Consider the following 20,198-nt stretch of genomic DNA (forward strand, 5'->3'; position numbering starts at 1 on the left):
CAGAAAATCTAGATTGAAATCTTGTTTTGCCATTGTATTTAGTTCTTTTCCTACAAAGGGTCATTCTTGTTAGTTGAGAACCATTAAAACATGTTGATCTGCAAAAAAGCTAAGAGGTGCTGGGAATCATTAAGAAAGGGATAATCAGACAGAAAATATCATATTGCTGCTATATAAATCCATGCTTATGCCCACATCTTGAATACTGCGTGCGGATGTGGTTGCCCCATCTTAAAAACGATCTATTGGAATCCGAAAAGGTACAAGAAAGGGCAACAAAAGTTATTGGGGTATGGAACAGCTTCTATATGAGGAGAGATTAAGAAGACTGGGACTTTTCATCTTGGAAAAGAGATTTCTAAGTGGGGATATGCTAGAGGTCTATAAAATCATGACTGGTGTGGAGAAAGTAAATAAGGAAGTGTTATTTACTCCTCATAACACGAGAACTGGGGGTCACCAAATGAAATTAATAGGCAGGTTTAAAACAAATAGGAAGTATTTCTTCACAGAACACAGTCAACCTGTGGAACTCCTTGCCAGAGGATGTTGTGAAGGCCAAGACTATAGCAGGGTTAAAAAAAGAACTAGATAAATACATGGAGGATAAGTCCATCAATGGCTATTAGCCAGGATACACAGGGATTGTGTCCTTAGCCTCTGTTTCCCAGAAGCTGGGAATGGGCGACAGAGAATGGATTACTTGATGATTACCTGTTCTGTTCATTTCCTCTGGGGCACCTAGCATTGTCGGGAGACAGGATACTGGGCTAGATGGACCTTTGGTCTGACCCAATGTGGCTGTTCCTATGTTGTAGCTCAACAAGTGCACCTGCTTCCCTCAAACCTTACTTGGAGAGGGTGCCTTACAAACTTAGTGTCTTGGTTTTGCTCTGCTTTCATGTGTGTTGAAGCCAGCCCCATTTGCCTGTTACCAGGATCCTCTGCAATGCGGGCAGGAACCTGCTCAAGAGCTGCTGTTTCTTGCTCCTACGCCTTGGGGAAGCATCAGGCCTCATCCTAGAGCCTGCACTTGAGTCCATTCAGGAGCTGACTGATGGTAAGAAATGCCAGTTAAGGTGGACAGCAGGTCGTGTAGTACAGCTCTGTTTATGCTAAGTATAACACCCTGTGGGAGTGTGGCTTAAGGCAGGTGTAGTCTGGTTTTGTTCTAAATGCTGTGAAAGTGGCCATAGCCACCTCGAAAAGAGTGTGTGTCATGTGAATGTCTGAAAAATTATCCTCCAAGCACCTGCAGTCCCGAAATGGTGGTGGTATGAGACATATGAGGGCCCCCTCCTTCCTTGCTTGACTTGAATGAGGAACTCCAGTCTGAGAAGAAGCAGCCATTAAAACATGGGGCAACACTGGGTATATGAAGTAGTTAGAGAAGGGGCTGGGATGAACTGTGGAAGCCAAAGCAGGTCTAATATGCAGGGTCTAGACGTGAGCCCAAACCAAAATAGTGCCACCAGCAAGAGCAGGCAACGGCTGTAAGTCGATAGGAATTATTCATCCATGTATATCTGACCAGGCATATATGCAATTTGGGGATAGATGAAATGCATACATGGGGTAGGAACAGCATAGCTACACTCTGGGCAGCTGTAATTTTATAGTGTCATCATTTTACAGGCATGTATGTGATATAATAAAGTGCAAGTTACCTCTGGTCCAAGGCTATTGGGCAGTCCTGGGCTCAGACCATTAGATCAGGCTGCTCTCTCTAGGTATGCAGGGCTCTGGGGAGGATGCATACACAGGAATGCATTCAGTTCTAGAATCTAAAATAAATAATGTAGGGGAATGGATGTGGCTAAGCAGGCTAGAATACTTCATAGTAGCTTTTAAATTAATTGGATTAATGTTTGTGTTGCACTCCAAAGACGTATCTCACCATGTAAATGCTAAGCATTCTTGCTCGATAATTTTTTTAAGATCATGGACTTGATGTACAACAAACTAAATAAGTACTTGCAGCTGCAAATAGCTTCTGTATCTGCTACACCAACAGGACAGTTCCTGACTGGGATAATCAGTTTCTCAACATAATTATTTTTGAATTGTCATGAGAGTTCAGTCTAGGTTGCGATTGTTCCTCTTTGATGTTTGGGTATCTTATTTAAGAGACTTTGTTTTACTGTGTGGGGTATGGAATTTGAGGGATTAGTGTCCATGGTCTAGAAATTAGGACCAAGATTTAAAAAAATAAAGTGAATCTTGTACATGGCTGTAAATTGACTGGTCTGTAATTCCCTGGTTGTCTTTGTTCCTTTTTTTAAAGCTAGGAATTGTTTGCCCTTTTCCAGTCCTCTGAGACCTCACCCATCGTCCATGAGCTGTCCTGGATAAGCAATTTCAGCGCTTCCTTGGTACAGCCAGCTGCCTTTCCCTACCCCAGCTGGGGTTGGTTTTTCATACGCGGCCGCTTTAAAACGGGCGCCATCCTTGTAAAGGGCAGCGGGCTTTTGGAGAGATGGGCGCTGAAGCTCGCTGGGCGGGCCTCTCGCCAGCCTTTATTCTAATTGGTCAGTAACTAGTTGAGTTTCCGCTAGGCCTGATATCCCAGCGTGCCCTGCATGACCCCTTCCTTTTCCGGTCGGCCATTTCCCCCTGTGGAGGTGGGTTGGAGCGGAGGCCGGGCCTTGCAGCGTTATCCGCCTGCATCCGCCGCCTGGGAGGCCCGCGGGGCCCGGGCCCTGGGCAGCCGGACGCTGGGGGGCCGCCTGCGGCCTGTCGCATCCCGCGGGGAGGCTGCGGAGGCGGCGGGCAGGTGCCGGGCCTGGGGGCGCAGGGCGGCTCGGCTGCCGCTAAAGCCTAGAGCGGGGCTGGGCCGTGGCCTGGGGGCCGCTCCCTGGCGGACGGGGCCGGGCCTTCGCCTCCGTCGTTCCCGGGGTGGCGCCCCGCGGGGGGCTGGGGTTCGGGGGCTGTGTGGTCTGGCCTAGGCGCGCTGGGCTGCAGGGAGCTGGGTCCACCCGCTGTTGCAGTCCGGCCAGCCGGGCCCTCCCTTGCGGTCTCCCTTTCCCGGCTCGTGGGGTGCTGCTGCCCAGGGCTGGGCCCTGACCGGTCTCTACTATTGAGGGCTGCTTTCTGTCACCCGAGCCTGCAGTGAATTGTAGATGTCATTAAACGTGCTCCTTGTGTCTGCAGGGATATAAGCAATCATGGCACCCAGTCGAAATGGCATGATCTTGAAACCCCATTTCCACAAAGATTGGCAGAGACGAGTTGCCACATGGTTTAACCAGCCTGCTAGGAAGATCCGCAGGTGAGATGCTAAGGACAGCTGGCTGCATGTGTCAGTGAGACCAGTGTCTGGTGAGATGGGGATTTGATTGTGTCTACCTGCCCTGTGACATCAAGATCACTTACTTGGGAATTTTGCCCCCTTGTCTCCTGTGGCACGCTGTGGTGGATAGAGAGTGATTAAAAGTTACTGTGGTTGTAATCACAGAGGCCAGTAAAACCGTGTGAGCCATGGATGCCCTGCATGGCAAATTTAATCCTAATGCCTTTAATTACGTCTACAGTCAAATGATGAAAAGTCTCCGGAATCTCTGCACAACATTGATGATTTGCTTGAACCCTTTTTTATCTGATGACTGTAGTTTATTATGAGATTATGTAGTCTGGCCTTGTTCACATCAGTTACTAGATGGACACATTCCGTGCCTCAGCAAGTTTGATCTACTCTCATGTTTCTCTGTGAGGGACTCTGACTAGGCATTTAAAAGATTGTCAGTGTAGAAGTTATGTATCTTATAGAAAAATCCTTTTTTTGACTTGTGATATTTCTGTTTGCCCAGGAGGAAGGCCCGTCAGGCAAAGGCTCGTCGCATTGCTCCACGCCCAGTGTCAGGGCCAATCCGACCCATTGTGAGGTGTCCCACTGTTAGGTACCACACGAAAGTTCGTGCTGGCAGAGGATTCACCTTAGAAGAGCTGAGAGTGAGTATAACTGGTTGGTTAGCGTCTCAGAGTAGAGTGCGCTCACACGCAACAGATACATTCTATAACTCTGCCCAGTGTTGGGTGGGTGTGGAGTAACGTATCCAGCTGTAATTTGGTGTTTCAACTCAATATTTTTTTTTCCCCCAACAAGAGGGTGAAATGAACTCCTTGATAGATTCCCCTGTCTTGCGTAGCCTGGTTATTCTGTTGGTAGCTAGTATATGTAAGCAGCTGAGATTGGTTGTGCATGGGGCTGTTTTGGAATTTTCTAGGGGTGTGTCTTCACTAGCAATGTTAAAGCGCTGCCACGGCAATGCTTTCATGTGGCTGTGTAGTCACGATACCAGTACAGAGAGCTCTCCCCGCACGGTCAAAAAGCACCCCCACAAGGGGAGTAGCTCCCAGTGCTGGGAGCACAGCCTACAGTGGCACTTTACAGCGCTGAAACTTGCAGCGCTCAGGGGTGTGAAAAAACACTCCCCTGAGCGCTGCAAGTTTCAGCGCTGTAAGGTGGCAGTGTAGACAAGGCCTAGATAACACAACATTATTAGCCGGAGTACAGGATGGTGGTCCCTATAGGTAGGTGTGTAATTGCTGTAGATACAGAAAATGGACAATATGTGTAGGATAAATATGAAATTAGAGAATTAGTTAGCTTAAGTTTAGTTAAGAAAATATATATGTGTTGTAAAGAAAGACCCTGACTAGCAATTAGAAGGAAAGCCTTGAAAATAATAAGTTATAAGGCCAGAAGGAATGAAGTAGGGAGGATGCAGAGGGCTGGACTAGATGACCTCTTGAGGTCCCTTTCAGTTCTGTGATTCTATGTCCGGCTCAAAGAATAACAAATGAGGTAAAAGAAAGCTTCTAAAAAGAAGGCCTCTGACCCCTGGGGATGACTGCAGATGGTTTTAAATAAGACTAAGAGAATCTGTCTTAAAATGAGCCAACATGGCCCTTGCCACCCACACACCAGTGTTAAAGCCTGTGTGAATCCAGGGGCAATGGCAAAGCTGTTGAACAGCAAGTAGAGAAGGAAAGGCCTTGGGAAGAGAGGAATTTGTAAATCTTCATCCATGTAAGACTGGAAATAAGGGTAAACTGTCTGAAATTGGTGTTTAACCGAAGTCAGTATTTGGCAATGTCATTACTTGTTTGTTGAAGAGTATAAAAAAGTAAATAAAAAAGTTCATTGCTAATACCTGCCTGGCCACTTTAGAGCCGACCAATATGGGTCTAAGCACCCTGGGTTTAGCCTGTTTGTAAGTATCTTGATCAAATGTTTTGTTACTGTTTGGATGTAGTAAATTATTTAGGCATGTTTAGAGCAATTGTATAACTTTGGATTTAATAAAGGACTTTATGGTTACATTAGTGTTTGGTGGTTTCCCATATTCATATTAATTTCAGGTATTCCAATAGTGTGGGAATGAGCCATGTAGGCAGCAGCATACATCAACACAAGATTGTTTTGAAAATTAAAGGAACATGGTCAACTTGCCAGTTTAACAAAATTCCACGTTTTTAAACCACTTAACTTCAGGAGAGAGGAGGAGGGAATGTTATGGTGATGCAGCCTTCTGTACAGTCATCTTATGGGACAATAAAATCAAATGTCTACAGGACTGCTCAGCACCAAGAAATAGTTTGCTTCCTTTGGGTCTCTGGTATTTTTTAGAGACTCATGATGTAAGTGATACTTGATAGAGCATTGATTTGAACCTTAGCAGTATGGCCAACTTCATGAGTCAGGTTGGCATATGTGATTTAAATGGCCCAGTCGCTTGTTACAGTTGGAATTGCACATTGCAGTATAATTATATAAGAACACTTGCTTATTTCCATGAGTGAAAGTGGCGTCCCCTATTCTTTTCCCTGAGGCCTCAGATTTTGTGCCCTCCTTTTGCTATTTGAAGGAGTGTTGACCTCAGACTTGAAAGTTACGTAACATGTAAATTTGTGGTAGATTGAGTCTAATCTTTGACTTTTGGAGATGCCTTGTCTGTTGCTGTCCAACTCCTGGGCATAGCACAATTCATATTTCTTAATCACTGCTTCTGCTTCTGATGGGCCTTACAGTCAAATGATGACACTTTCTCCGGAATCTCTGTAGTCTCTGTGATGACTATACTTGAACCCTTTTCCAGCTGATGACTGTAGTGGCTTCACTCAGTAGCACAATGGCATAACAGTCACTTGAACATTGGCATGAACTCTCTTGCTTTACAGATGGCTGGCATCCATAAAAGGGTTGCCCGGACTATTGGGATCTCTGTGGATCCCAGACGACGCAACAAGTCTACAGAATCCCTGCAGGCCAACGTGCAGAGACTGAAGGAGTATCGCTCCAAGCTTATCCTCTTCCCAAGGAAGCCCTCTGCACCCAAGAAGGGAGACAGCTCTGTAAGTACATTGGGTCCTGGAAGCTTTCAGAGGCCTTCTCCTGCTCGGTAGCGCTAAGGTTTGGTTATGACTGATCTTCTAATGCAGTGGCTCTCAAACTTTTTTACTGGTGACCCCTTTCACGTAACAAGCCTCTGAGTGCGGTGACCCCCCCTCCCCGCAAATAAATTAAAAACGCTTTTTTATATATTTAACACCATTATAAATGCTGGAGGCAAAGCGGGGTTTGGGGTGGAGGCTGACAGCTTGTGACCAGCCCCATGTAATAACCTTGGGACCCCTCGGGGGTCACAACCCCAGTTTGAGAACCCCTGCTCTAATGTTCTGGTGTAAAGCGTTGTTTACTTAGATACATCTCCGAATGTAATGTTCCTATATGGGAGGGTTCTTCCACTGGCAAAGGATTGATAGAGCAGCCTAGTCTGCCTTCCGTACATCTGATGGAGGGGTGAGCTTGGGTGTTGGGCAGGGTATGTGCTATAACTTGTACCAGCTCTGTTGTGCTGTGAGCTGGGCCCGGAATGTGGAGTGTGCAGTGGTGACTTAAAGCCACATTGGGGTGGGGGCTGCCCTGAATCAAAGCCATGAGAGCTTTAGTAACTCTCACCAAGTCTGACTTTTGCCTAAGCAGTTGAAATTTAGTGTAAATCAGTTAATGTGTATGGGTGGATAATGAGCCACAGTTTCGGGAGTACTTGTCTAGCTATATGTAAATAATTACAAAAGAGCAATGGGAAAAAATGCAGGGACAGAGAGGTTTTGTCAGCTGAGTAACCTACAGAGGTGGTGAGTTGGTCAATTTTAGGGGAGTTCCACCTATCAACCTGTAAATCTTAATACAGAGAAAACACTTGTATCAGCTAAGGTTCTGAAATTAGGTGGATTTCCATGTATTTCTTTGCTCCAGCTATGTAGGCTCCGTGCTTCCAATAAGGAGGTATATGTAGTGAAATGAAAGAGTTGAAGAAGGGGATTTCTAGGCAACATCCATAGGCTCTATGTGGATGTTCTAGGCATTTTACCTGTATTTAAACATGCTTCCTGCTTAAACTTTCCTAACATGGCATGGCCTGCCAGCAGGAATTGGGTCAAAGTGTGTTAAAACTCTTTCAAACTGGTCAATTAGCTTTTCTGTGACTGCATTCATACTGGCTGGCTAAACTATATAAAATGTGGCTTTATTGGAACTTTTTATCAGTTTAACATATTCCCTAAGCCCACTGTAGAGAATCCTGGAAAATGTCTCTTTAAACCTGGTTTGGGACTGCTGGCGATGTGGATGTGAAGAAGCTGAAGTAGAAACTACTTTATATGCAGACCAAAGGTTTTCCCCTTTCTCCAGCAAGGGCTTCTGTAACAAGGGTTTCCGTGGGGGCAATTTGTGCAAACTTTCCTGGAGTGTCATGGGAATATCACTGATAACTGGTGCAACTAGAACCTAAAATAGTATAGTCCCTTGTGTTCATATCCTAGACGGGTTAGCAAGGCAGATTTAGTTGTGAATGTTTAGCACCAGCACAGCTTTAAAATGGTACAATGAATTTGAAATATAGCCAGTTTCAGCGTGAAATAAAAATAGTTAAATTGTTAATTTTTTTGCCTTCTGTTGCCACATTTCAAAATGTTTCTTTTCCCTGTTATTTTGCATGAGAGCCAGACAAATAGGGGAAGCTGAATGCTTTTTGAATATACAAAATAAACTGCAAAGTAACTTTTCTCTGTTGAGTATGAGAGCCAGAGACTTTACTGGAAACAACAGTAAACTTGACATTTTGTCAGGTTGGTGTAACTTTTTTAGAGTAGGTGTTGTGCTCTTGAACCAGAGCTTTACATTCTTTGTTCCTATTTTTGGTGGGGCCAGGAAAGGCAATTTGGTGGTGGAGTAATGATGATGGATCAGCATCTTGTCAAGCCCTCAGGATGACTTTGCTTCCTTCCACCTCTGTTAACTGAGTATCCTTAACAGGTCACACTCCCCAGTGCAACTGCGAATACTGGGTTCAGCTTGGTTCAGTCTTAAAAACAGGTCTGCTTTAGGCTGGCCCCTTCACAATGCTAGCACGCCCTCTGTTGGAGTGGGAATTAGCACACTTCTCCACGTGTGTGTTTCCAAGTCTCTCCATGTGGGAATGTAGGGCCCTCTCTTCAGTCTGAAATATGGGGCAGAATTCCTGAGCTCCAAACCATGGAACTTTTCCTGTTGAACATGTATTGCTAGATTCTCCAGTCACATCGCAGTGCTGGGGCCTGGCATGCAGGTCTAGTTTTTAGTTAAGATATGAAACTGAAGAGCTTATGTGTTGCTCCAGAAGGTACGTTCCCTAACCCAGACAGCTCCCACAGGCCTGCCACCAAGGGAGCCAGCTTGTCTTGCTGAACTCAGTAATCACTTGTGTCCTCTGTTACACAGCCAGAAGAACTCAAGATGGCAACTCAGCTCTCTGGACCTGTTATGCCAATCAGGAACGTAAGTGAACCTGCAAATCATGCGCTTTGTTTGATTGTTCCAAAGTTAGATACTACTGTGATGTATCTCTAAATACTAGAGAGAACTGACTCAACAAATGGGTTTTTTTCAGTGCTGCATTGTGACACTGCAGTTAAGTTTTGCTGTCTGTAGACTGCAGCAGTTACCTTGAGACAAAAGAACAAGAGCCTGTTAAAATTGATCTCATATTTCTCGTCGTAAAATACTGGGGTTTTTTTCTTTTTTTTAAATCTCAGTATTTTACTGTGAGAGTGTAACTTTAGCAGGGTCTCCGGATTTTTTTGCCACTGCGTAATGAGATGCACAGAGCTGGCTGCTGTAAGCTACACTAAAGTTTTGCCAGTGTAAAAAAACTGAAAACCTGAGTCTTTTAACCAACTGTTGATTAAATTGGAGCTCCTTTGAGGGGGCCGAAGGGCAAGTTCACGGGCTTGAAGTAGTGGCGTGTTTTGTCTGGGGGTAGACTAATGGATGCAGTTTCAGCTCTGAGAATTTGTTCTGAAATTGAGGGTTCTGCCTGAAGCAACTCAGAAATGAGGATGGAAGAGTTAGCTGTCTGTGCACAGCCCTGTGCTTTGGTAATCTAGTCTTCAGTGACCCAGGGCTGGTAGCTCTTTACTAAGTATAAGATGACAAGCTGTGGGTTCACTGGAGTTGGTTCTAGAACAATTGCTGCTTTGAAGGGTTATATTTGATGCTTGATGGTGGTAATCCATGAATGAGTGTAAACTGACAGCGAGGTAAATATCCATCTACCCTGAGGTGGTTATTTCTGGAGTTTCTTCCCTCGCCGCCTCAGTGGTGTGAGCTGACAAATACAGAAGCTGAAAAAAATGAGGCTCCTGATTGAATAGTGTTGCAGGCATGGCCTCTTGCTTTGATAAAGCATCCCTGCCAGTGATGGTGTCCTGTTGCTAGTAGAAATCTTTACCAAAAAGTAACTCTTCTAAACATATCTAAACGTTGAATAGACCAGAGGATTCCAGAGAAGATAGTTACACATTCTGTCTATCTCTTGTTTCTGCTAGGTTTACAAAAAGGAAAAGGCCCGTGTTATCTCTGAGGATGAGAAGAACTTCAAAGCCTTTGCCAGCCTGCGTATGGCCCGTGCAAATGCCCGTCTCTTTGGAATCCGTGCTAAACGAGCCAAGGAAGCTGCAGAGCAGGATGTGGAGAAGAAGAAATGAACTGTTCTCCCTCGAACTGTCAATAAAAGAGTGTAGAAATGTAACCTGGTGTGGTGTCTTCTTAGACCAGATGCAAGGGGATCCGGAATAAAGGAAGATGATACTTTTGACATGAAGCCTATACTTATCAGTGTTTGTTCAGCTACATTCTAGATGTGTGTTGTATAAAAATAAGTTGAACTGGAGTCTCAGCTGGCTCCATAGCTTCTGGGAGGCCCCAAAGTACTACCCAGTCTGTTGAATTTGGAACAAAGAAACAACAAGAGAAATGGATCCCTCCCGCCCCCTAATCAATTACAAACTTACTTTTTACCTGCTCGACGAAATAGCTGTTTTGTTACTTGCTTGTTCCGTGCTTGCTTGGACTCACATATATTTGAGCTTGACTCTTTAAACAACACACACTAATTTTCCCCTCTGTATAAGAATGAGCAGGACATACAGGGACCAGTTAATCTTACCTGCACTGGTGTGTTGTGTGCTAAATGTGCACTGTGAAGCAAAATCCATTCCAGAGCTCTGCTGCCCTGACCCAGCCAGCCCTTCATCTCCGAGCATGGAGAAAATGCAGCAGCTCTAGCATAATGCTGTGTGCTGCATCTGGTAGAAGCAGATAACTCCTCTCGCAACTAGATCTTGTTTGTCCTCTCTAAGCAATAACTTGTCTTTCACAGCTAATACTTTTCTCTTCTGGTGTGGGGGGTTGCCTAACTTCATGCCCCAAACAGTACATGAGGCTTTTCTATGAAAGAGGTGGAACCCTGGGATATTTCTTGCCCTCCTAGCCCCCATATTTCACATGGTTTGGGGTTGGGGAGAAGAGCAAGTCCAGCCTTTCCTAAAGGGAAAAAGCCGTGATTTTAAGGTATTGGAACTGAATAGCTAAACGCCTTCTCTGAAAGTGTTGTCAGTATTTCACTGTGTTAATGAGCTGCCTTCTCACTGCTGCATCCCAGTGCGAAAAGGACAGTGCTAAGTAGTTAATAGAGGAGAGAAGCTGGAATCTTATCCCTTCAAAAACTTGTAAAGCTTCTGGGGGGTTTGGAGGGTTATTTGTACAGTGCCAAAGAGGTGCATGGTACCATAGAGTTCTGTAAGAAACAATTTCCTACTTTTCCTTGCAATTGGGATTAATGGGCCACATGAATGAATGAGGAGAAGTGGTTTTGGGGAGAGTCCATTCCTCATTCAGTCGGATTTTCATGTGATTTGTTCTATTGCTGGCTCTCCTGAATGGGTCCGATTTAATGCTTCTGAACACAGGGTGGCCTTGTCTACACTGTGCGGTTTTGTTGACAAAAGTCAGCAGAAATGCTTCTCCCACTGATGTAACTCCTGTGCTATGCCAACATCATAAAACCACCTCAACAAGAGGCATAGGGCTTATGCCGGTGTAGTTAGTGATGCACTGTCTGTGTGGACACACTGTTTCTTACATCAGCTGTTGGCTGATATTCTTGTCAATTTCGCTCTGCTGGAGCTGTGAAATTGACAAGAAAGCCAGCTTCCCAGGGGGGCTTCCACCCAGGTTCCAGGCTTGGGCTGCCACCCAGGCTCTCCACTCCCTCCTTGGAGCCCTGCTGCGCCATGGGGTCCCAGCTCCCTGCCTGGAGCACAGTAGCCAACTGGACTCCGAACATGGATCTCCCCACCAGAGGCAAGACAGCCTAGCCAGCTCCCTCCCTGCTCCTGGCTGAGGAGCTTCACACTGCTCTCTTTAGCTTTTGGAAGCACCACCAACAAAAGCAAGCTAGTGTGAATATCGGCCACCGCATTAATTCCTGCGCTGGCTGTAAGTCGACCTAGCGTAGGTCAACTTATCTTTGTAGTGTAGACATAGCCTGTGTTATAGAAAGAAACAAAAGGTGCTTTGAGAAGACAAGTGACTTGTATATGCACAGGGAACAAGAATCCACCACTGAAATGCAACCAACCCTGGGATGCATATATGTCCTGGGATGGAATATGTCAACTATCTAACTGCTCCTGACGGGCAGGCTGTGACTATCCTCACCAACAGAATATGCAGGCAAGACTTAAGCAGTAATTACCCAGATTGGAAAGTGGCCAAGACATAAGCTATAAAAACTCTGGTACATAGACATTTATTAAACAGGCTTCTAAGAAATCGTACATTGTCTCCTGCGGTCATGGTGGGAGGTGCTCATCTCGTGTTATAAGCGTTCTGTCAAGCCTAGTGACAGCTTCCAGTGTATATGGGGGTTTAACAGGTCTGGTTTTAAATATTTGTTACTTTATCCATAAAAGTAGGAAAATGAAGGGGCATCTTAGAGTGCAGTTTCTTTCAAAGGGCAAGGTGCAGTTACTCACTGTTGCCACTTGGCGGAGCAAAAACCTCAGTTTAGATTTTCCACTATTACCATTTTTAAAGGTTGCTGTCCTGGGAAGTGTCTCTTTGCCATTTTTCCTGCTCAACCGATGTGCTGGGGGCTGTGGCTCAGGGGTCTGAGCTTTGGCCTTGAAAATATTAAACTCCCCAGATGGGTTGGGTCAATCTCAGCAGGGTCTATTTGGCATTTCCTCCTCCATAGGCTGAGTTCCATGCACTTTGCTCAGGAAGTGGGAGTATCTTTCATATAAAACTTTAGCATATGGGATCCAACTCACTTTCAATAGATGGTGAGGCTTGTGTTGGTGTGTGTGGCTAATCCTCCACTCAATCTCCACCAGTTTGCTGTGCGCCAGGCTGGCTTGTGCTCTCCACCCCAGAGGTGGCTGCATTGCAAGATTTGATATTTTGAATGTTAAAGTGCAGTTGGGTTGGGTGATGGGCAGTCTGATCAGTGAGGCTGCCTCTCAGGGCTTGTATTCTGTGAAACAGTGCTGGAGGCTGAATGGTTTGCAATCCCTTCAGAAACCAGCAGGTGTCACAAGCAGTTTTCATTAAAGAACTGAAATTCTATCTGGTCCATGTGAATGAGCATTTTAAGAGAGACTTCCCGAGTCTTGTCAGTTACTGACTCTGCTGTCCTGCTCTATCCTGACCCTCTGGCCACCTGCTCTGAGCCAGATGGTCAGGGCATGCCTGGAGTCTTTTATGGAGATTGTTCCTGTGTGATCTGTGAAGCAGAGCTAGACCATTACGATTGTGTGGCGCTCTCAGCTCGGCAAGTGTGCCTCTGAATAAGGCAGGTTCATCTTTTTGGCTGAAGGAACATTAATGTGCCTGCTTCCGTGCAAATCTGGGATGAGCAGCTGCTGTCTTGTTTTCATTCAAGGCAACCTTCCAGTATGAATAGAACTGCAAAGAATGTGAGGGCTTTATAGCCCTTCACAAATGGGCCCTGACTCAGCCTGGCAGGAGGCAGGTGCAGGAAAGTGGGGCCAAGAAGGTAAGAAACGCCAAAGCTCTCGTAGCATGTCAGCAGCGGTGTTGACAGTAGAACCGAGGTGGAGAGCCCCCTTCATATGCCTTATTCAACCATCTTCCCCTGTGCTTGGGCAGCTGCTTAGGCCTGGTGGCAGGGGAGGCAGTACCACGGGCCACTCCACTGTATCCCCCCGGGTAGCCGAGCAAAGGCAGGGTGGTGGGGATGGGGTCTGTGACGGGGCTGCCCATGGGAGCCAGCTGAGGTCACTCAATCAGGGTGAAGTGCAAACAGAATGGGGCAGACAAACTCCAAATGCTGGTCGATATTCCAATACTTAGATTTGCCCAGCCAGCCCAAACCAGCTTCTACAGCCCCTCCCTGGGTACGCAGCCGTCCAAACAACGCAGTGCCCTTAAAGTGCCCAGCTGCAGGCCTCCATCCAGACACACACGTCAAACATAGGATGATAGTCTAAAAAATCTTATTTCATCATAAAAAAAGAAAAGGTCCTTCTGACCCCAAAGGACCAAGCCCCAGACCCAGGTCAAATAATAACTTAGATGTTACCCCAAATACACGCTTATCGTCAATTCTTATGAACTAAACTAAAATTTATTAAAAAAGAAAGAGAGAATGTTGGTTAAAAGATCAATATACAGACAGACTTGAATTCAGTTCTTGAGGTTCAGATACACAGCAGAGATAAGCTTGTAGTCGCCAAAAGGCCTTTTAGAAATAGCCCATAGGTTATAATCCAATGTCCATATTCAGGGTGACTCCAGTCAGCGACTGGGGATCTCAATCCTATGGCTTAGGGTTTCCCCTTCTTGAAACCCAAAGCAGATCTGAGGTGAAGAAGGATCGTGTCCCAAGGTTTTTATACATTTCCTGCAGCCTTTTGGCCTGAGAAAACAATAGGCTTAACTTTCCTTCTTCCAAACATCCTGGCCATTAGCACAGGGTAATCTGTCCGTTAAACAGTTCAGATACCGGTTTTCACAACCGTCAAAGATACATAGACAATAATACTATTTCACTCAAGTATCTTCCTGTGACGAAGTGGGACTGTTCTTCTGAATACTGTAGGGGTGCCTCAGTTTCCCCTGTGCATTTCTTAAGTCTCTAGGTGGTGGGATAAGCTGCGTGATTGTTGCAGAGCTCTAGAGGGCAGGTGTGTGTAGGGGTCTGGACACAGAGAATGGCTGACACCCTGTCTCCTGGCAACTGGTGGCCTGGACCCTTCCCCCCTGCAAGGTGAGAGCTAAACGGTTGGAGAACAAAGGAATCTGGTGACCTCCTGGCCCTGGGGGAAAGGGACAAAGCCCAGAGGAGGAGGGGCGGGAAAGCGTTTCAGTTTGGGGCTGGCTGGGGACGTGGAGTGAAGTGCAGACATGGTTGTCTGGCTCACTGCCCCCCAAAATGGACCCGCCTGAGGGGTCCTGGTCTCTGTACCTACAAGCTCTGTTTTAGACTATGTTCCTGTCGTCTAATAAACCTCTGTTTTACAGGTGGCTGAGAATCACGTCTGACTGCGGAGTTGGGGTGCAGGACCCTCTGGCTTCCCCAGGACCCCGCCTGGGTGCACGGAGGGGCAGAGGATGCTGAATGCTCCGAAGTCAGACCCAGGAAGGTGGAAGCTGTGTGAGCTTCTTGCCCTGCAGACAGTCTGCTCCCAGAGAAGAGACTCCCCCAGAGTCCTGACTGGCTTCTAGGAAGCAGTTGCAGAGCATTGCCCAGGGCCTCTGTGACACTTCCTAAATGTTAATATTCCTTTTTTGATCTTTGAATCAAAGCTATAGCCATAGACAAGACTTGTTTGCTTACAACACAAGACCTGAGCAAACATCTCCCCTTCTATCTCTAACAATGCAGACTTGCATTTCAAAGCTCTATTCCTTTACAGATCTTCCTAACCAGTCTCTAAAGTACGACCATGGGTCAGGTCAGTCTGTGAGTTAATTAACCCTTTCTGGCCCTGTCTGCTTTGAATGAGATGTTCTATTACACCCAGAATGTCACAGGGCCTTGGCTCCATCCACCCCCCTTCAGCCAAGCAAGGCTGCTGCAATGGTGGGGCGGAGGGAAGAGGCTGGGGACGTTCTGCGTTTGAAGACCAAACCTTTGCCCTGGTGGTGATCCACTTTGGCTCCCAGAGCAATGTCACCAGTGGTCCTGTGGCCCCGAAGGAGTTGTCACTGGGGCACTGCAGGCGGGAGGTCATGGGCTGGAAGCCCTTGCCGTGGGCTTACGCAGCCTTGTCACACGACACTTGCTGGCAGGCTGAAATAGGAACAAGCTGCCTACCCAGAAAGGGGGGAGTTGGGGATGTCGGGACCGGGGCTTTCTGCAGGGAGCTCCATGGCAGACAGGACCCAATCACCCGTGTCACTTAGGCAGGGAAGCCGGAGCAACTTGGGTCCAGCGCCATGGGCAAGGCTGCAGCTGGGCTGCCAGAAAATACCATTTGCACTTCCCAGTCTCTGTACATGACAGGAAATTAATTGAAGCTTTTCAGCTGTTGCTAACTGTGTGTTCTGCTTTTCAGGAGGCACTTGGCTTGCTGTCATGTACTATCTGATTAGCTGGCTTCAGAGTCTCCGGATTGTCAATCTGGGCTTCAGGAAACTGATTTGAAGAGGAAACTGTCGCCTGGTGCAGCAAGCGCTCCCTGCTTCCCCCGTGATACGTGGGAGGTGTGTGGTCTGGCCTGGATGGCCTCCCACACGTTCCACGCTGCAACTACGGGCCTTGCTGACTCAGCCAAGTCACACCAGGGCAGGTTTGAAATCGACGCGCCCTCCTGCGAGTGCTTGTGTGGTCACCGTCACCGTCCCCTTCCCCTTCTGGTATCTGGGCTCTTGGTTTCCTCTCCCTGCAGGCAGGGTTTACATTTCGTTGCCCTGACTCTCCCATTCTGCCCAGCTGCCTGCACTGCTCTCCCCTCCCCAGTCCCTGGGCAGTTTGGTTCTTTCCTCTGCTTTTTGTTGCCACCTTGGAAGCACAGAGTGGAGTTTTGGTGCAGATCCTCAAAGACCTTTTGACTCCTAACTGCCACTGAAATGAATGGGAGTTTGGTACTTAGAGGATCTGGGTCTTTGTACCTAGACTAGCTAGTCCAAAAAACCCTCTGGAAATCCTCTGAGTGTCCTGGGCTGGGCTGCATCCAGTGGCAAGTCCCTGCTTGGAGACACATGAGATCAACAGAGATCTGGGCACTGCTGGGAACACCCTGCAGATGCCTCGTGCTCTTTGCACAGCAGCTGGGGGACTGGCCCTGCTGGCAGACAAGTGTTCATAAGACTTAGCTCTGTCCCCGTCCCCCCTGCCCAGCCTGTGTTCCAGTCCCTTGCAGACTGGGATCTAGCCCTGGCAGGGCTCTCCCTGCCGGTTTGAATGTGGGTCCCTGGAAATGGAGCCAGGAAGTGTCCCGCTTGTGGGAACAGAGCCCGTGGATGTGACTCAGGGGGTAACGTGCAGCTGCAGGTGGCAAGTGCAGCTTTGGGCAGTCTTGTTCCAATCCCTGGGCACCACCCTGAATTTTGGGAAATTTGCCCTGCCATAAATTCAACATTTTGCTGCAGAAAAAAGTCTTTCCAAGCCCAGACGTCCTGCTCCCCTATGCAGAGTGTGCTAGGCTGAGCAGGCTATGACAGTACTCTGCCTTCCTGGGCACCCCTCAAGATGGGACTCTGCTCCCAAGAAGGCATTTTCCCTGGGCACCCTCTGCAGAGGGATAAACCTGTTAGAGAAACCACCAGCCCACATAGAACAACTGACGGGCTGGATGCTCCACCTGTCTGCCAGGGAGTTGGGAGCCCCATGGCCAGCTCCTCAGTGCAATCTCTCTGCAGGAGGCCCTGCACTTCAGGCTGGTGCCCTCTGATTGCTTGGGTGTCTAGCAGAGCCATGCAATGGGAGCAGGGACCCGCGGCCTCCTGCTACGCCCTCGTCCCGTGATGGAGCTCAGCACCTCTGCGTGTCCAGGCTGAGGCTGTCTGCTTTAGGCTCCCCCTCCCCTCGCTGGTTATTAGCCTTTCCCCCCGCTCGCAGCGCAAGGGGTCTGCAGAATGCCCCCCGCCCATGTCTGATTCTCTGTCTGCTTGCTTTGGGGATGGTGTGTGGAAGAGGCTCAGTTTCCCCTCCTGGTTCCCGGGCCGCATTAGAGCTCATGTAACTAGCAGGCGCACACTGGCAGCCAGGTTCATTAGCCTGTGTGGGTTCACGCCTTGGAGCGCTGTGGGGGTTCCAGGCGGAGGGAAGGGGCCGAGCTCAGGCAGAACTGCTGCAGTGGCCAATTTGTCTGGCGTCCGGGGCAAAGGGAAGGCTGCTCCAGCTGGCCTGAGCTGGCACGGCTCCGGCAGCGGGTAGCGGGTGGTGGGAGGCTGGGTTGGCTGCTCAGCACCACTCAGCTTGGAAATGGCGTTGATGGGCGTTCAGTGAAGGGCTTTTCTCGGAAGCCTGGGATATCGCAGTGTCGGATTTGGGCAGAGAGAGCAGGCTGGGGGAGCGGGAGGGACGTCCCCCCGCCCTAGTTGCTTAGCCCAGGCTCAGGCAGCCAGGGAGGGCTAGCAGCACCTCCGGTCACACACGGAGGAGGATTAAGCACAGTGTCTGCTGGCAGTAGGGCTGCCTATTGGGTGACAGCAGCAGCTGCCCCAGTGCAGTGTCCTGAGCTCGGCTGTCCTCATCCCTGGGCTTGTCTGGTCTCGGCCTCCTTACCAGTCTCCCCCCGGCTGCCAGTCGCCCCAGCTCCCAGCCATGGTCCCCAACTTCTCAGAGGATTTGCAAAGGAGGGGCCGAATGACTGACCAGCGCATAGGTCAGGTGTGAGAGGGGGCAGCCCAACCTTCCCAAGCCTCTGACAAGACACGTCCTGGTCTGGGGCGCCCTGCTTCTCGACAGCCTGGCTCCAAGAGCTCAGGGCTTGCACATTTGAATAGGATCTTAATTAAACAATGCCGATTAAACAAAGGAGCCAGGCCTCGATGATGAGGTCTGGGGTTTAATATCATTCTTCACGCAGGAGTCGTACATCTTGTAAATCTTCAACTGGCAATAAACCCCTGCTGGGACTTGGCTTTGATAAAGCAGGGATGGTTTGCACCTTGGGCAGCATACCCCTCCCCAGGGCATCCGGGCCAGCCCCTCTGCACTGCCTGACTCCAGAGACCCCCAGTAACTCCCCTGGCTGCATAACAACTCCAGAGCTGAGAGACCTGCCCAGAGCTGGTGACCCCACAATGAACACGCGGTTCATGGTGGCCCCGTGTCTGCATGGAAAGCAGGGACCATGTGGGTGGCTCACCGTGCGCACGGTGGGGCTCGTCCCCTCCCCGGAGAAGGGTCCGAGCTGGTGTGAGCTCTCCTGCATTCCCCTCTCCCTGTGTGCCATCAGAGCAGCTCTTTCCCGCCTCCCTTGCTCATTCAGAACACCGTCGCTGTGCGACATCACCGCGGCATTGTGTTGTCACCATTCCGTCAGCAGCTCCCAGCTGAGCTTTGAGCCTGCCAAGGAAGAGCACAGGGACCGAGGGGGAGCAGGGGGTCACCGGCAAGGGCTGGCTGCTCCCCCTGGGAAAATCTGAAAGGGGGGGGGGATCTGTCTAAAATGGGCTGTTGTGAAGGCAGGGATCCCAGTGCCCTGTCAGGGGGGGCTGTTGATTGTGGGAGCTGGGCACCCCTGGGAGCCCGCAGGCGGGTGGGCTGGTTGGTGGGCACAGCCTGCTGCCTGGTTCCTGTCCAAAGTCTCAATGGAATCAACAGGCTCTGCAGCATGTTCCAGTACGTGTTTCTGCTGCAGAATTTTTGAGCAGTTCCGCCCTCAACTCGAGTCGTTCCTAGATTCCAAGATCAGAAGGAACCGTTGTGGTCACCTTGTCAGCACAGGCCAGAGACCTGCCCCACGCTACTCCCTACGACAGAGCTCTTCGAAAAACGTCCATCTTGATTTAAACATTGCTAGGGACGGAGAATCCACCCTGACCCTGCGTAAGTTGTTCCAGGGGTTAATTACTCTCACGGCTGAAGAAGCAAGCCTCGTTTCCCGTCTGAGCGCCTCATTTCCCGTTTTCCTTCAGAGATTCTTCCTCCAACCCACATCAGCTTGAGCCTTTGCTAACTGCCCTCAGTGGGCGCTCGCCAGCCAGGGACCTTGGGCAGTGGGAAGTACCGAGGCAGTGGGGCCTGTGTGGAGGTGCCTGGTGTGAGGCCCAGGCCTGCTTTTCAGAGGAGCTGGGCAGGTATCTTGAGGTGGCACCTGAAATCTGAGCTTTCTAGTGAAAACATTGGCCTAAGTGCCTTACCCAAGGTCATGCAGTGACTCAGTGGCAGAGCTGGGAATGGAACCCAGGAGTCCTGGTGCTGTGCTCTATCCGCGGCACTGGGCAGCGTGAGCCTCTCCGGCGCTGCCCCATTGTGCCAGGCTCAGGGACTGAAAGACCAAGCTCCCTGCCTGCTCTGGATCTCTTTCCCTAGTGGAATTTACAGGGAGCTCAGTGCCTCCAGCCTGGCAGCCCAACCCCTCTGCAGTCCCCTGCTGTTGCTCGGGGACAGGGAATGCCCCTTGCATGAGCAGCACTAGGTAGTAATTATTAGTCCTTGGCACCAACCTGGCCAGCAGCAGCAGGGAGTCAGCGTGGCTGTGTCCCCCTTGCACAGAGAAGGAAACTGAGGAAACTTGGCCACATGCCAGAGAGCAGCCTGGCTAGCAGGGCTGGCAAAGCCGTATGCCCAGCCCTGGAGCTGCCATTCCCGCTCCTGCGCCAACCTCCCTTTCCCTAACAAGCTGCTGCAGCGAGTGCAGGTGTGGGGAATTCCAGAGCAAAGGGGGACCCCCTG

At 49.0% G+C, this 20,198-nt stretch overlaps 2 protein-coding genes across 4 annotated transcripts in view; both read left to right on the top strand.

Moving 5' to 3' along the window:
* The window catches only part of SPG7 (SPG7 matrix AAA peptidase subunit, paraplegin), a 50,130-nt gene extending 47,706 nt beyond the window's left edge, over positions 1–2,424 (top strand). For 2 of the 3 annotated variants that reach the window (XM_084644253.1, XM_084644255.1), the window contains exon 18: positions 939–2,240. In XM_084644253.1, the coding sequence (XP_084500379.1) occupies positions 939–1,037 (99 nt within the window). In that variant the 3' untranslated portion in view covers positions 1,038–2,240. Of the gene's footprint in view, positions 1–938; positions 2,241–2,284 lie in introns of those variants that run through there. The other variant, XM_084644254.1, reaches the window with a different exon arrangement.
* A 117-nt stretch (positions 2,425–2,541) lies between these two features.
* On the top strand, positions 2,542–10,073 carry RPL13 (ribosomal protein L13). The gene is made up of 6 exons (XM_084644258.1): positions 2,542–2,621; positions 3,151–3,268; positions 3,807–3,948; positions 6,181–6,354; positions 8,765–8,821; positions 9,871–10,073. Exons 2-6 carry the CDS (start codon positions 3,165–3,167, stop codon positions 10,027–10,029), a joined length of 636 nt encoding a protein of 211 aa, XP_084500384.1. The 5' UTR covers positions 2,542–2,621; positions 3,151–3,164; the 3' UTR covers positions 10,030–10,073.
* Positions 10,074–20,198: the final 10,125 nt, after the last annotated feature.

The sequence above is a fragment of the Lepidochelys olivacea genome, assembly GCF_965140295.1.
Source record: "Lepidochelys olivacea isolate rLepOli2 genome assembly, chromosome: 12".
NCBI classification, from domain to species: domain Eukaryota; kingdom Metazoa; phylum Chordata; order Testudines; family Cheloniidae; genus Lepidochelys; species Lepidochelys olivacea.

What these genes read in the sequence shown, in the direction of transcription:
- RPL13 (XM_084644258.1), top strand. Translation starts at nt 3,165, where the DNA reads ATGGCACCCAGTCGAAATGGCATGATCTTGAAACCCCATTTCCACAAA. An exon ending in CCTGCTAGGAAGATCCGCAG is followed by an intron (nt 3,269 to 3,806) that starts GTGAGATGCTAA and finishes CTGTTTGCCCAG; the next exon opens with GAGGAAGGCCCGTCAGGCAA. An exon ending in CCAAGAAGGGAGACAGCTCT is followed by an intron (nt 6,355 to 8,764) that starts GTAAGTACATTG and finishes TCTGTTACACAG; the next exon opens with CCAGAAGAACTCAAGATGGC.